Source organism: Salarias fasciatus, chromosome 3 (genome assembly GCF_902148845.1).
Source record: "Salarias fasciatus chromosome 3, fSalaFa1.1, whole genome shotgun sequence".
In the NCBI taxonomy this organism is placed as follows: Eukaryota; Metazoa; Chordata; class Actinopteri; order Blenniiformes; family Blenniidae; genus Salarias; species Salarias fasciatus.
In genome coordinates this window covers 9220134-9233830 of record NC_043747.1, presented here as the reverse complement: position 1 = coordinate 9233830, position 13697 = coordinate 9220134, and the positions used below count along the sequence as shown (strand labels likewise).

The 13697-nt window shown below is 44.0% G+C and overlaps 1 protein-coding gene across 1 annotated transcript; it reads left to right on the top strand.

Moving 5' to 3' along the window:
* Positions 1 to 1230: 1230 nt before the first annotated feature.
* tm4sf5 (transmembrane 4 L six family member 5) lies at positions 1231 to 4966 on the top strand. Its single transcript, XM_030087664.1, has 5 exons — positions 1231 to 1404; positions 2393 to 2473; positions 2637 to 2773; positions 4082 to 4274; positions 4949 to 4966. The coding sequence occupies exons 1-5, from the start codon at positions 1231 to 1233 to the stop codon at positions 4964 to 4966; spliced, it is 603 nt and encodes a 200-aa protein (XP_029943524.1).
* Positions 4967 to 13697: the final 8731 nt, after the last annotated feature.

The window sequence follows — 13697 nt, the reverse complement described above, 5'->3', positions numbered from 1 at the left end:
TAAGTACATGACGTCTGTGGACAATATGCATTATATTTGTGAATTTAAAGTATTTACCAACCTGTGATAAAGAAATGTGAGCGCACACACAGCTGGGTTTACTTCACTGGAGGATGTTTTCTTCCTCTGCGGTGCGTCCTCTAATCCCGACCAGTGCGCCACATGCGCCATCTGCTGGGCAGCATGGGGATTACACTTTACTCAACACAGCTTGACTTTGAACCGCGAGTACATAAAATAAAATAAAATAAAATAAAATAAAATAAAATAAAATAAAATAAAATAAAATAAAATAAAATAAAATAAATTCTGGGGTATCTGTTTTCAATCCACCTTTTAACAAAACCATTTTCAAGCCTCTACAGAAGGTTGACGTGGACTTGGGTGGATTTGGAGATTTCAAGATTATAGACTTAATTTCCAGCTCAACTCACATAGATTGTAAATACCACACACACACACACACACACACACACACACACACACACACACACACACACACACACACACACACACACACACACACACACACATACACCTTCTACTGAATAGTTTAGGTGCAGTAACTCACCATAGCTTCTGTTCTGATTGGCACTTTAAACCATATGAGTCACTGGATATTTAATCATTCTCTTCTTAATCAATGGCAGTGAATTCCATTCTGATCACATTTCTAAGGCAAATATTTGTGTCTGAATTCTTTCCTCCCATCTGTGAGTTTTTTTACAGTCGATAATGCACATCTGACAGGGTAATCGTGTCTTTGTGACTGCTGGCCGAGCCCTGGTAATATTAGGCCATAAATCAAGCAAACAGACTCGATCGCCAGCATCAGGAATCAAAGGTCATCTGACAGACACCACTGAATACACACACACAAACACACACACTGTTAACCATTCTCCTTTTTTAAACTTTTGTGTGTTTGGGTTTAATATTTTTATATCTCAAACTTCAACTTCACAGTAAATAAATGTGAAATTTCAGCCTCCAGTTGTTTCATCTTCATCAGAGACGTATGGAAACCGAGCAGGTCTGAGTTGAGATAACGGAGGGCCGCCGTTCTCCCGCCTCCTTCCTGCTCCAGGCTGTGTTTGACTTTCGCTGCTGTCACTGGTGATCTTCTCTTTCACCTCCTCTCCTGGGTTCACACACACTTCCCTCTGACTTTTTCGATCTCAGACCAGGAAAGTAGCTTTAAAAAAAAAAAAGGACGACCGGAGTTAAAAAATGTGCTGCACTGGGAAATGTGCCCGGCTGGTGGGACTGATCCTGCTGCCTTCAGCTTTCATCTGTATGATCACCAACGTGCTGCTGTTCTTCCCCAATGGAGAAAAACTGGAGACCGACCAGATCTCCCTGCAGGTCTGGCTCATGGGGGGCATCATCGGAGGAGGCCTGTTTGTGAGTAATCTCTTCACACAGCATGGTTTCATAGTGTGTGTGTGTGTTTTACATGTATTTTCTGGAAAACTGAACAGTATCAACTGCTCCTCTGTTAAGTTTGATGAAACTTTGAAGGACAATTTTAAGGATGTTTCTTTTTATCCTTCTCAATCTATCTTTGTTAGCATCTTTACTTTTCTTTACAGGAATCTGAATGGTAATTATTTCTTAGTTAAACTGAAATTTATTCTAATTATAAACAATAAAATGCACCAAAATATTCCAGGATCAATACAGAGAAGGGAAATGTAAATTCACATGATAGATACTCAAAATTGTATTGGAAAACATTAAAATTGTAGTTTGATTTTTTAAGTTATTATTATGATGTAATCTTACTTTTTAAAGAACCTGAGGATTCCAGGCTGTCTGTACTTTCAAGCTCGCTTTTGAGGTTTTATTTATTTATTTATTTTTTTAATAAGAAAAGTTGTTCAAATTAAGAAATATACAGTACAATCAGAAAAAAGATCCACATTAATCAATCAGTCAATGTTTTTACATCTACATATTTTCAGTTAAACTGCATTCAGTGCTACAGTTTTGCATTTCTCTCTCACGTTTCCACAACAATGACTTACGAAAATGATTACTGTGCTTCTTTGTTCTCACCAGGAACATCAGGTATTGTAAATGTTTTATGACGGTCAGATAATTCAAAGCAACCTTTGATTTTGCTCATTTGATCTGTTCCTCTTTGCCCCACCTCTAATTATGAGTAATGGCAAACGTCACAAATATTTGAGTAAGGAGATAAGGGAGAACACACACACACACACACACACACACACGTTTCTGAACTAAAGCAGACACACGTGAATGTTTGAGCTGAAACAGAAATGTGCATTAAGATAAATAGTTGCATTTTTTTTTAAATAAAGAATTGTTTCTTCTTCTTTAATTCTGTGTTGAGTGAACTGATGTTTTGCGTTTTGCGTGTTTCCAGATGTTGTGTCCGAGCTGCTCATCCATCAGGGCCGGGGGCAAAGGTTGCTGCGGGAAGGGCTGCTGTGGCAACCGCTGTCGAGTGAGCCCTGGACTTTTTTTTTAATATTTTGGCCTCCATGAATGCCTCTTCTCTTGGAGTCTAATCACTGATTCAGAGTGAATTAGTCCTTCTGCGTTGGCTTCATGGGATTTTTAATTATTGTCAGAAAATTAAAAAAGTCTCTGTTCCCATCCATCCTCAGATGCTGAACTCTGTCTTCTCCTCGGTGTTCGGCCTGATTGGAGCCATCTACTGCATCTCTGTGGCCGGGGCTGGTTTGGCCATAGGACCCCTGTGTCAGCTCTCCAATGGAAAGTGGGAATACCCATTTGAAAATCTGTGAGTATTTTAAAAGCATAGTCTCTTCCAGACACTCCTCAGTGAAGCAGCATGATAATACAACACTGATGTAACACTGAGGACATAAAACACTGATCATTTACAGTTCTTTCATGGAGATTTATTGTCTCTATTATCATTAGTTCTGCTTTACTGTTTTATCTTTCTGTGATAAGCAAAGCAGCTTCATTTCCTGATCATAAAACATGTAATACCTCTTAAAGACCAGTAGGTGGCGCACTGAACTAACACGTGATGAACAGATTCGTCTGAGTTACTGAACTCATGGAGGGAAATAATTGTTGATGGACCCAAAAACCAGTGACACTCACTCCAGGTGGAAACGCAGGCAGGACAGTGACAGAATGTCTCAAATGTTGAGGTAATAACAGAAGTAATGTCCTGATAGATGTGACTGACATGAGTAAACATGAGCACGCTGTTAATATTATTAAACGAAAAATAGGTGTTCTTTGTTATTGCAGCTGTTAAACTGTCTCATTGTTTGAGTTAGAGGATTAAAGCAGCTGGTAGCAACAGGTTTCCATCTTGAAATCATGTTTTTAAAGATACATAGTGACTGCAACTACAAATACAAGTTTAATCTTTTTTTTAACACAAATATCTGTATTTCTACTTGAATAAAGAATATGACCATTTTTTCCACTGCTCTGTTTAAAGGGCACCGAGGGAGGGGCCACGGTTTGATTGCACAATGCCTGGTGGGACAGTGTTGGTCCAGCTTAACTTTTACTTCCTTTAACAAACCTCAGCTTCCTCTTTTTTAAATCCCCCGTCCTGTAGATATTCGCGATCAATATTTCTAGCAGTGGTTTGAAAAACGAAAAGCGATTTCATCAGCTCACAGGACTATATCTGATAGAAAAACAAATCACATGTTGTTTCCGTTGGGACGCTCAGAATAGTCCTTTCAGAGGGATTTCAGGTCAGGAAATTTGACCATTTTGTCTGATGCTCTTGAGATTCTGCCTACGTTACATGACTTCCCTGAGTAGATGAAAGTAAACCACGAGAGTGCAACCAAAAGTTTTCAAGTCGGACATTTGCTGAGAGATTAAGGATTCCACACACCTCTAAAAGCTTTATGCATGGATTAACAAACAAGATGTAACGTGATTAGTGGGATTTAGAGTCACTGTTAGGTGGATTTTGACACCATTCCTCTTTGCAGTGAGATAAATTTGTCCCACATATGTAAGAGTGGCATTAATCGAACACCCCAGAAATGTCAGAGTCCTAGTTTAATTACTATTAATTTCCTGCGTGACCTCTCCACCTGTCCATCAGGGGGAACGCCAGCTACATCACCAACCAGACGCTGTGGGAAGAATGCCTCTACCCCCAAAACGCAGCGCTGTGGCACATTGTTTGCTTCTTCATCCTGCTCGCCGTGGGCCTGCTGCAGCTGCTGCTCTGCGCCATCCAGGTGGTCAACGGCTGCCTGGGCTGCCTCTGCGGGGACTGCCGGGACAGCAAAGAGGTAAACAGGAAGACGTCTCCAGGAAGGAAGATACCAATTTAACACAAAAACGCATCTGGAATCATCTCGGACGAGGTTGGATCTGCAAGCTCGAGATGACTTCTGCGCACCGTTTCCAGACAGGTTGTAAAGAAGTGGAAGGCAGTAAAGCGATAAACAAGCTGTCCTCAGCAGGACCACTGCGATGTTGGAGGAACAGGCGTGTGCCGGGCTGTTTATCTGCTGAAAGGCCGCCAGCTGTTCGCAGTGACTCAGTGTTTGCCTTTGCCGTTCCGTCGTCACGGTGTTATTTCAGCTGTTTTGATTGGAATTTGTGATTTCTAACAGGTCTGCCTTTTAAGGTAAACAAGCGAGGGGAGGTATTTTTATATCAGCGCACGGAGGAGGGCCGGTCGCTGTGGCTTTGAACTCAAGTTGGTAGACTTTTAGACATCTTCCAATCCAAAACCTGGTAGTTTGATCCCATATTGTTTGCATTAAAAGCATCATGGATCACGAGGCAGCAGGTAAAGAACATGATCTCCTGGATCTGCTGCAGTCGTGACTTTTTAAGAGCGGATGTCACGCACGCCGGACCGGACAGTATCTACACATTAACATGATGTTTGCATTTATTAACAGCTCCGCCGGAACGTGTGGACATGGATGACAATGTAACTTTTGTCCCGCTGCAGGATGACAGCGGACTGTGAGACGCGAGGAGACGATCCTGCTGGAACCAGCCGAGGCCAGCAGCGTCCGTCCAGAGGCCGGTTCAGATTTCCCCTCTTCAAATCACTTTGTTATGCAAATAATCAAAAACCGGCTCATTACTCCGTTATTCTATGAAGTCTTTTGTTCTTGTCTGTCTTGTTTGTTTATTGTCTGACGTTTGAGAAAGAAATACATAATAAATCATGATTTTCTAAGTTTTGGTTCAACGGGCTTAAGCAACAATTTTGTCCAAAATTCACCACAACTGCGTTTACACACCTAGTGAGAATAAACTGAAGGACGTTTCTGATCACATCACTTCGTTCTACATTTCAGGAAATCGGTGCTTCTGGTATTTTTCCACCACCGAACTCCAAAATGGGCATTCATGACTGTAATGAGGGGTTTCAGCTCCGCAGCCCTTCCTTTGGAAGCCCTCTCTCTGTAATTGCTGATGACTATTCTTGTTGACACAGCTTGATCGCATCCTCAGCCACCTGAGAGCCGATCTGCCGCTCTGTGGCCCGGCTGTGACTCAGCTGAATCAGGATCGGCAGAATCTGAAGCTCACTGCGAAACCGTACACATCTACACACAGCATGTTTATCTATTTATCAACTCTTGTGTTTAACTAATAAATCAGCTAATAGATTTGTAGAATCCCGCTGCGTCATTCTTTTACTTCGATTTTTAAAAATCTGCGCGGTCACTTTGAGGATCTCCGTCTTTTCCCCTTCAGTCAGACGGCCAGCTCTAACAGGATTACTGTGAGTCGAGACGTGGGGGGGGGTCAAAGGTCACTGCGCCCCCTGTGGACACGGAGAGCACGGCAGCTGCATCAACAGCGGCTCGGCCCGCGGCAGCAGCGCTCTTTGAGCGTAGGCGCAGGTTAATCTCATAATCTTTTGTTGCCATGGAGCCGCTTCGTGGTAATTGTTACCTAACTTTTAAGTTAAAAGCCTGTTGTGGATGTGCTTCCAGGTAAATATAGACACATTACCTCGAAAGAGGCCAAACAACCCCGAGCTGCAGCAGCTCAGAGCTGAGACCGAGGCTCTGGGTCCAGGACAGATCAATTCACTCGCCTTGCTTCAGTGGCCTCATTCCCTCAATATGAGAAACGCCGTTAATGCTGATAATGAAGTTGTTGTGCCCTGCAGTGACCATTAAAGTTACCTTATCAGTCAGTGCTGGGCGGCTCTCTCTCTTATATAATGCCGAGGACAAAGCTGGAAATAAAGGAATAGTGGGACAGAGAGAGGAAAAGTGGGAAAGGCGCCCGCTCTCAGCCACTTCTCATGCAAATCGCAGAATCCGAAGAGGCAAACAGATTCTGTTTAACCGTGTAGTGAACAAACAGCGGTGCATGTTGGAGCACGCACCGAGGCAGATCTATGAGGCAGAGCCAGGTTCCTGGAAAATAAGACTGATAGGAATGATGGGACAGTTGCTGGAGGGGTAAAAATGATGGATTTCAATCAAGTAGTGTTCCTTCAGGGAAGGGTGAAGTAATCAAAATATTCCCAAAATGTGCCTCACCTCTGTTTTTTTTTTTAATTAAATCACCTTTAAGGCTTGAGGTCAAATAAGGCAGAATAAGCTGGTACGAGCTGGAATAGGACGAACAGAGCAGCACTGCGATGTTATAATGAACCGTTTCACAAATTTTAATTTAACCTGCAGTAGGTGCAGAAATGCACTCCTGTCTGTCCCGTCTGTTATCTGTATCCCAGATTACCGCAGCCTCATTTAAAAAGAACAGTCACTCTGTAACCAGCGGACAAACAGAAATTTCAAGCAGCACGTGGCTGATGGCTCAGCAGTGTCCACCACCCAGCTATTAAGTCAGCGGCGTTCATGAGTGACCCGGGCGAAGCCGCAGAGGAGACAGTCAGACACATTCAGCAGCTCCGTCAGCAGTTAGATCTCACATTATTTACACCTCTATCACTCATCTGCAGCTCACAAATCAGGCGCAAGACGGCAAAGCTTCAGAGCGGAGGAGCACAAAACACTCGCGTATAAATAAAAGAGATGTTCGGTTTGTTTATGTTTACTTACAGACGGGACTTGTTTCGTCTGTGCAGCGTCATTATTTAACTGCGAGACGTGATGTTTCACACATGAACCGCACTTCACCAGCAAGACATGGTGTCATTTCTTCAGCTCATTGCTGAATAGAGGCCTAAACACTGAAGAGAACCGGCGACGGTAACGAAACCCAGCAGCTTCTACAGGGATTTTTATATAAAGATTAAAACAATTATTGTTATTTATCTATTTAGTCAAAATAGTAATGAAGTCCTAATAATTTATCGTAATTTATCCACTTGTTTTCAGCATCCACAGACTCACGGATGAGGCTGAGTGTGTGGCGAGAGAGCAGAAAGGCCCGAGGTCCTTGCTCTTGGGTTGTAATCTCCGACTGCTTGAAGTGTATTACATAAAAACAAGACATGTAGCAGCCGCTGGAGATAAGCGCCTGAAGGAAACAGTGTCGCCGCAAGCGGCTCGACAAGCCCGAACTGCGGGTGTGTCGACATGTGGAGACGTAAGAACAGATCGACGGGGGAAAGGTGAACAGAAAATATTCAAGGAGCACGAGACCGGTTTGATCCAGCAGCGGTTCAGCTGTGTCCTGTTTATACAGACATTAAAACAATGTCGTCTCTGAATGACACCAGTAATTTGACTGGTTCAGTCCTGCAACACCTCAGCTGTGTCCTGTTTATCCAGCCTTTTAATTGGTGTCATCTTTTAATGCCTTTGCTTTGAAACGCTACACAGGCCTTTTGTGGCTGCAGAGGTTTTGCGTGTTAAATGTGTTGCGTTCATGCGGGTGAAACACGTGAAGATCCGTCGTTGTAAGCTTTGCTTCAAAGTTTATTCACTGTTATTTGCTGGATTTCATGGCTTTCTGCTGACTGTGAACCACTGAGCATGTGAAAAAAGTGCATCTATATTGAACAATTTCAATTTAACGGCCTCAAGTCACTGAACAGTTTCAATCACGTGTTCGCCGGTGTGACTAAACTGCCACTGTGGGTTTGATAGGAACAATTAAAGATCCAGAAGGGAGGAGCTGGGAACAACGTGCTCAACAACCTGAGTCAACATCAGAAGCTACATTCTATCATCGATACCTTGATTAAAGAGGAAACTCTGTTTTCTGTGTTTTCATTGCTTTTCTTGTTTTTTCCTCACTGCAAGCTAATCAGTACCATGGTGCACAGGGAGGACATGCTAACTCCACATGAGCCTGCAGGTTTGAATCAAGAAAAGAACTTCAAAGAACACGTAGAAATGTAGAGAATGCAGAAAACAATCCAACTTGAAATCACCTGCACAACGAGCACGTTTTCAGTTTGTTGGAAGAGGCTGAAGTAGTCCAATAAAAACTCTAAAGACTCAAGAAGAACATGCAAACTCTACACAGGAGGACAATCCAAGTGTTTTTTGATTTCAAATGACCATGTTTCCTTTGATTTATGAGATTACGTTGTGAAGAAATCAACCATTCATCTGTTTCGTTTCCTTGATATATGAGAAACTCTTGCCGTGAGTGAGTTCTGCTGGAACCTCTTCTCTCCTGTCGTCATGCTTGCTGTATTTATTTCAGGACCAGTGACACAGTAAACCTTGAGGGAGTAAATTACCACGAGGGGGAAAAAAAAAAAAAAAAATCTGAAGGGTTGATGGCAGTATTATGACATTGCCAGTTTCCACTAGTCACCCACACTGTCTTCCAGCTGACAGCGTCCGATATCTCAAAGCCACTTCAGGCCAGCGGGAAAGTGGGAGTGGCTGGAGTCCCTGATATGTGAACCTCGTGGTTGGACTCCGCAGGAAGCGGCGCAGGCCGCCGTCTCATAATCACATTGGAGCCGCCGGCCGATTGCCGGGGGACACTTGTCACCTTACAAGGAGAGGAATGAGTGTGTGAATGCGCCGAGGTGACATTGCAGAGGGGATCACTTGACTCTCCGCCCGAGGCACGAGAGGATCTACCAGTTGGCATCACAAAGGACCGAAAACAAGGGACGGAAAAGCTCCCGGACGGACACGGCGTATCAGATCAGCTTTGGCAGGACTGACTGAAAACCATGAGTCTGGCCCGAGTCCAGGGCCCCGCCGTTAATCATCAACACAGAGCAAATTTAGAATCGGTGGCAGCGGCCCGCCGAGGCACGGCTGACCTTCACCCACATTCGCAGGTGTAAATCTGCCGCTGTGGGTGTGCATATGCACGTAGCATGTAGCTGCTGGACGGATGACAGGCTCTGGAGGCGCCGCCGTGGCAGCATAACCTTCCAGTCGGCAGTGGGGATGGACGGCTGAAGAGCCAGCAGCTGGAGACTCCTCAGTTCCTGAACAGCGCAATGCTTTTCATCATTTACTTTTTAAAGGGTTTATTTTAATCATCATGTAGCACGTCCTGACTGCCACACCCTCAGTTAATTATGCAAATGAATTGTTCCTTAAAGCGATACTTCAACATTTTGGCAAATTGGCCCATTTAGCGCAATTATTTAGTCATTTCGAACAGCATCCTTACTTTTTTTGTGAGGGCGAGCTGTTGTTTATTCAGAGGTGAGTCGGGGAAGGTTTTCGGGACGGACACAATGGAAGTGGATGGTATTTTGATTCCCCTCGTCAAACTCATCAAATACACAATCCAACAACCCCAAAACACTTTGGTGGACACGTTTTCATCCGCACATTCACTACGCTGTGGAACACCAACAAATAATACTGTAGCGTTACGACACTGAAGCAAATACTGGGAACTACTTTTTCTTTTGAAATCACTACGCCCAGCCAAGTAGTTCCATCTTAGCAATCTTCGCATAAACAACTCAATCTCGTAATTTTGCATTAATACTTCACAGCGTAGTGAATGTGCGGATTATAATTTGCCCACCAAAGTGTTTTGGGGTTGTTATACTGTGTATTTGATGAGTTTGACGAGGGGGAACCAAAATACCATCCACTTCCATTGTGTCCGTCCTGAAAACCTTCCCCAACTCACCTCTGAATAAACAACTGCTCGCCCTCACAAAAAAAGTAAGTATGCTGTTCGAAATGACTAATGAATTGCGCTAAACGGGCCAATTTGCCAAAATGTTGAAGTATCGCTTTAATCAAAATTCTAAATTAACCAAAGAACCTGACATATTGCATTCAACTGTCAGCAACACTTTCTTTGAAGGCCTTTTAGTTCATAGCTTCGTCACTGGTCGATAAACCTCGTTAGTTTTAGTCTTGACCTTTACCTGATGAATAAAACCTTTTTCTTTCTGGTGAAGTCTCCATAATATGTGTGTGTGACGACAAGCCACCTGCTGCTCTGGAATGAAGGTGTTTCTCCTCTCCACCTTCATCATGACAGAGGTGTGCGCTGCACCCTTAGACTACAACTGGACAGGTTTTCATTTTACAAAAAGCAGCTTGAATTGGAACTTCAAGATTCAAACTTTAACCGATTATGGTGAAGTTCTTGAACATCCTGGAGCGCTGTGAGGCTTCACAGAGGAGATATATCTCCAGGCGTCTGAAGAGAACAGACTTATCTTATCGTATCTTATCTTATGATATCTCAGGCATAATCACGTTATCAGTTAAACTGACTCAAACAATAAGTGTGTGTTTTTCACCTCGGCTGTCAAATATTCAGGTATACTCTGTTTTAAAGCAGTCTAAAGAACATTTATGTCTTATTTTGGCAAAGATTAGTAAAGGAAATTGGAATACTGATATTTTCTCAACAATCTAAATTACATGATTTGACACTACTTGATGTAAGTCCGTCTGTTATATTTGTTCAAAGTAAAGTAAATGGAACAGCAAGTTGAAATAAAAAAGTATTGTACTTCTTCTGCATCACTTCAGCTGCCTGGGATTCTCTTGAATCTCTTCCAACAATGACTCCTCTGAAAGAGGCGGAATATTTCTAAGATAAATGCAGGATTTGAACCATTAAATCTATTTTACACCTGTTGAAAAACAGATAACCAAAGTCAACATGCTGTCACAAAACCAACCAACCTTGAGTTAAAACAACAATAAGATATTTAGCACAGGCAGAGGTTGTGAAAGTCACAGTGAGCTGGGCAGAAATTCCAGCGGTTTCAGCTTTAATAAGCATGTTGTCGGCCTCGTGTTGAGGTTGAAAACCTAACACCCTGACAGTCAGCGGAGCAGGGCAGACATCACCGGCAGCTCCGGAAAATGTGCCTGCTGCTGCAGCGACTGTTTCCTGGGTGATTTCTCACCGGCAGCCTGGCTCAGGCCCGCTCTGTGAACTCATCTGGGTAAATTTCCACCAGACTAAATCCCTGCAACAAGGGAGCTGCCCTCAATAAGCCCTAAATACAGGCCAGAAGGGAACTAAACAGCAATAAACCATCAAACAGGCCAATGAGAGCCAAGTTTTTCTCTCAGTCCAAACTGTCTGGGAAGTCAGGTCTGATTGATTCATGCTGTCCATCCTGGAGAACACACAGGCTGTTTGTTATCATTATACAGCTTTACTGTAATCTCCCTGCGTGGAGCGAGCGCTGAAGGACTTTCATTTTTTGTGTCTGCGTGTCCTGTGCTGCTGGAAGCTGGCCGCCGCCGCCATCTCAGCGTGACTAATGCAGCACGGTGACAAAATAATCAGGTCACACTTTTATTGCCTGATCGCAGCATCAACACAGAGGACGCTGGCCGAACAGTGTGAATACTGCGCTGCAGTTCACAGCAGAGTGTTTTCATTCGAAACTCATTTTTTTTGCACAGGTGTCTTGGCTCCTCAATAAGTGAAGAATGTGTACTTCGTCACACTTACGCAATTGGTTACTTCACAGGGCTCTTGCTTCATCCCACAGCAAGTTTAAGAGACGCTCCACTTGTGAGCGTCGCTTCAGATTATTTATTATCGCAACACGGAGCCGATTGGACAAACCTGCGGACATATTTGCATTTTTGCTGCACTGTCGGATCTGTCTCACGCTGGACTGTTTAACGCAAACATTCAAGCAGCCGATGCAGAAGAATTGGCCAATAATGAGGCATCATTCTGAAGGCCGCGCTGACATTTTGTTTGTGGTTAAATAGGGTGAACTTTGAAGGTAAACCTAAGGTGAAGGTTAAACGAGAATGAGAACCTTGTTCCCACATGTTTTACAACAATATGATGATGCTGATCATGCTTTGAACTGCTTTATAGTGAAAAGACGGCTGTGTTTGCACTCTGCCTTATAATAAAGCATTTGTCTCAGAGTCAGACCTCGTGTGATTTAATGAGGAGAGCTCCTCGGTACATGTCTGTCTGAACATGGCTTTACATTCATAAGCTGCTCAGCCTGAGTCACCCCCCTGATCTGCTCATTTTTAATCACACCCACCCCAGTCACTCCCAGTACAAGACTCAGACTCATCTTCATCGGTCACTGGAGGCTCACGTGTGGCGTCTCCAACCACACATCACAACAAGTCCATGACTGGATGGGCGTTTCAGAGTCAGGCTTAAAAACACTTATTGTTATACGTACTTACATATAGGCAAAAAAAGTGTGAGACTGACCAATATCAGACATGGTTCACCATTTTATTTTTCTCTAAATTAAATAAATTTCATTGATTTGTTAAAGTATGAAGGTTTAAAAAAACACCAACTTAAAATGTCATTAAAATTCAACAGTAAAAATGGCTTGAAATAGATACTTTGGGGTTGAATTCCCATTGGTCATGCATTTTGGACGAAGGGAACTTTACCTTGAGTGAAGTCCTGCAGCGGACGTTGACCTCTGACCTTTCTAAATGTCACCAAATTCAAAGTTTTTTTTTTTTCTTCTTAAGTCAATACCATATACAACTGCCCATACATGCAGCTATTTATACCTATCGGGCTATTTCTGGCAACGTTTTGTGTTAATAGTGTCTACAAGCGAGGGGATCCAGGCAAAACAAGCGCGTGAGCGGAGCGAGGAGGCGCTACGTGGGATATGTGCGGGACAGGAGGAGGAGGAGGAGGAGGAGGAGGAGGAGGGGCGGAGAGCGGGCGTGTCCGCTCGCCATGCTCCGAGGATTAGGCTATTTAAAGTGGAGGCACGGTGCGGCTCGCCAGCCTCTCCGTATCGCCGATGAGGACGCAGAATCGAGGACGTGCGGGACAGAAGCGGCGCGTCAAAACGCTGTTTTAACCCAAAGGAAGCGCGCGGGAATAATAAAAAAAGAAGAACCACCATCTATATCTATTTACGGCTCACTGCTCCAGGTGAGTGGCTCCTCTGAGTTAATTTTATCTTTAGATACAACTCTGCAGCGCTTCTTGTTTTGTAAATATATCTTGTCAGAAACGGGAAAAGTGAGGAAAATGTGAGCGCGCGCGCGCGCGCGTCCCTCGCCGAGCAGCTGGTTTTCAGTGGGAGTCTGCAGGAGGAGGTGTGTCAGTGGGAGGGTGCGCGATGCGCAATGAGTTACAGTCCGTCAAACTTTATCCCATCACGCCTCGACGGGCCAGCTTTTGTTCTCCTTCACTGTCTTCCAGTTGAATGAGCGGGGACGACGCGCGCGTCGCGCGCCCCGCGTCGCCTTCAAGGCTCCGTTAAATAGGCCGAGGTGACGCGCGCGGAGCGTGGAAACACTCTTCTTCTTCCAGGAGATAAGGGAGGGATGCGCAGTGCTCGAGGTGAAAGCTCAGATTAGCCCGTCTTCCCATTCACATTTCTGCAGGCGCACGCGCGC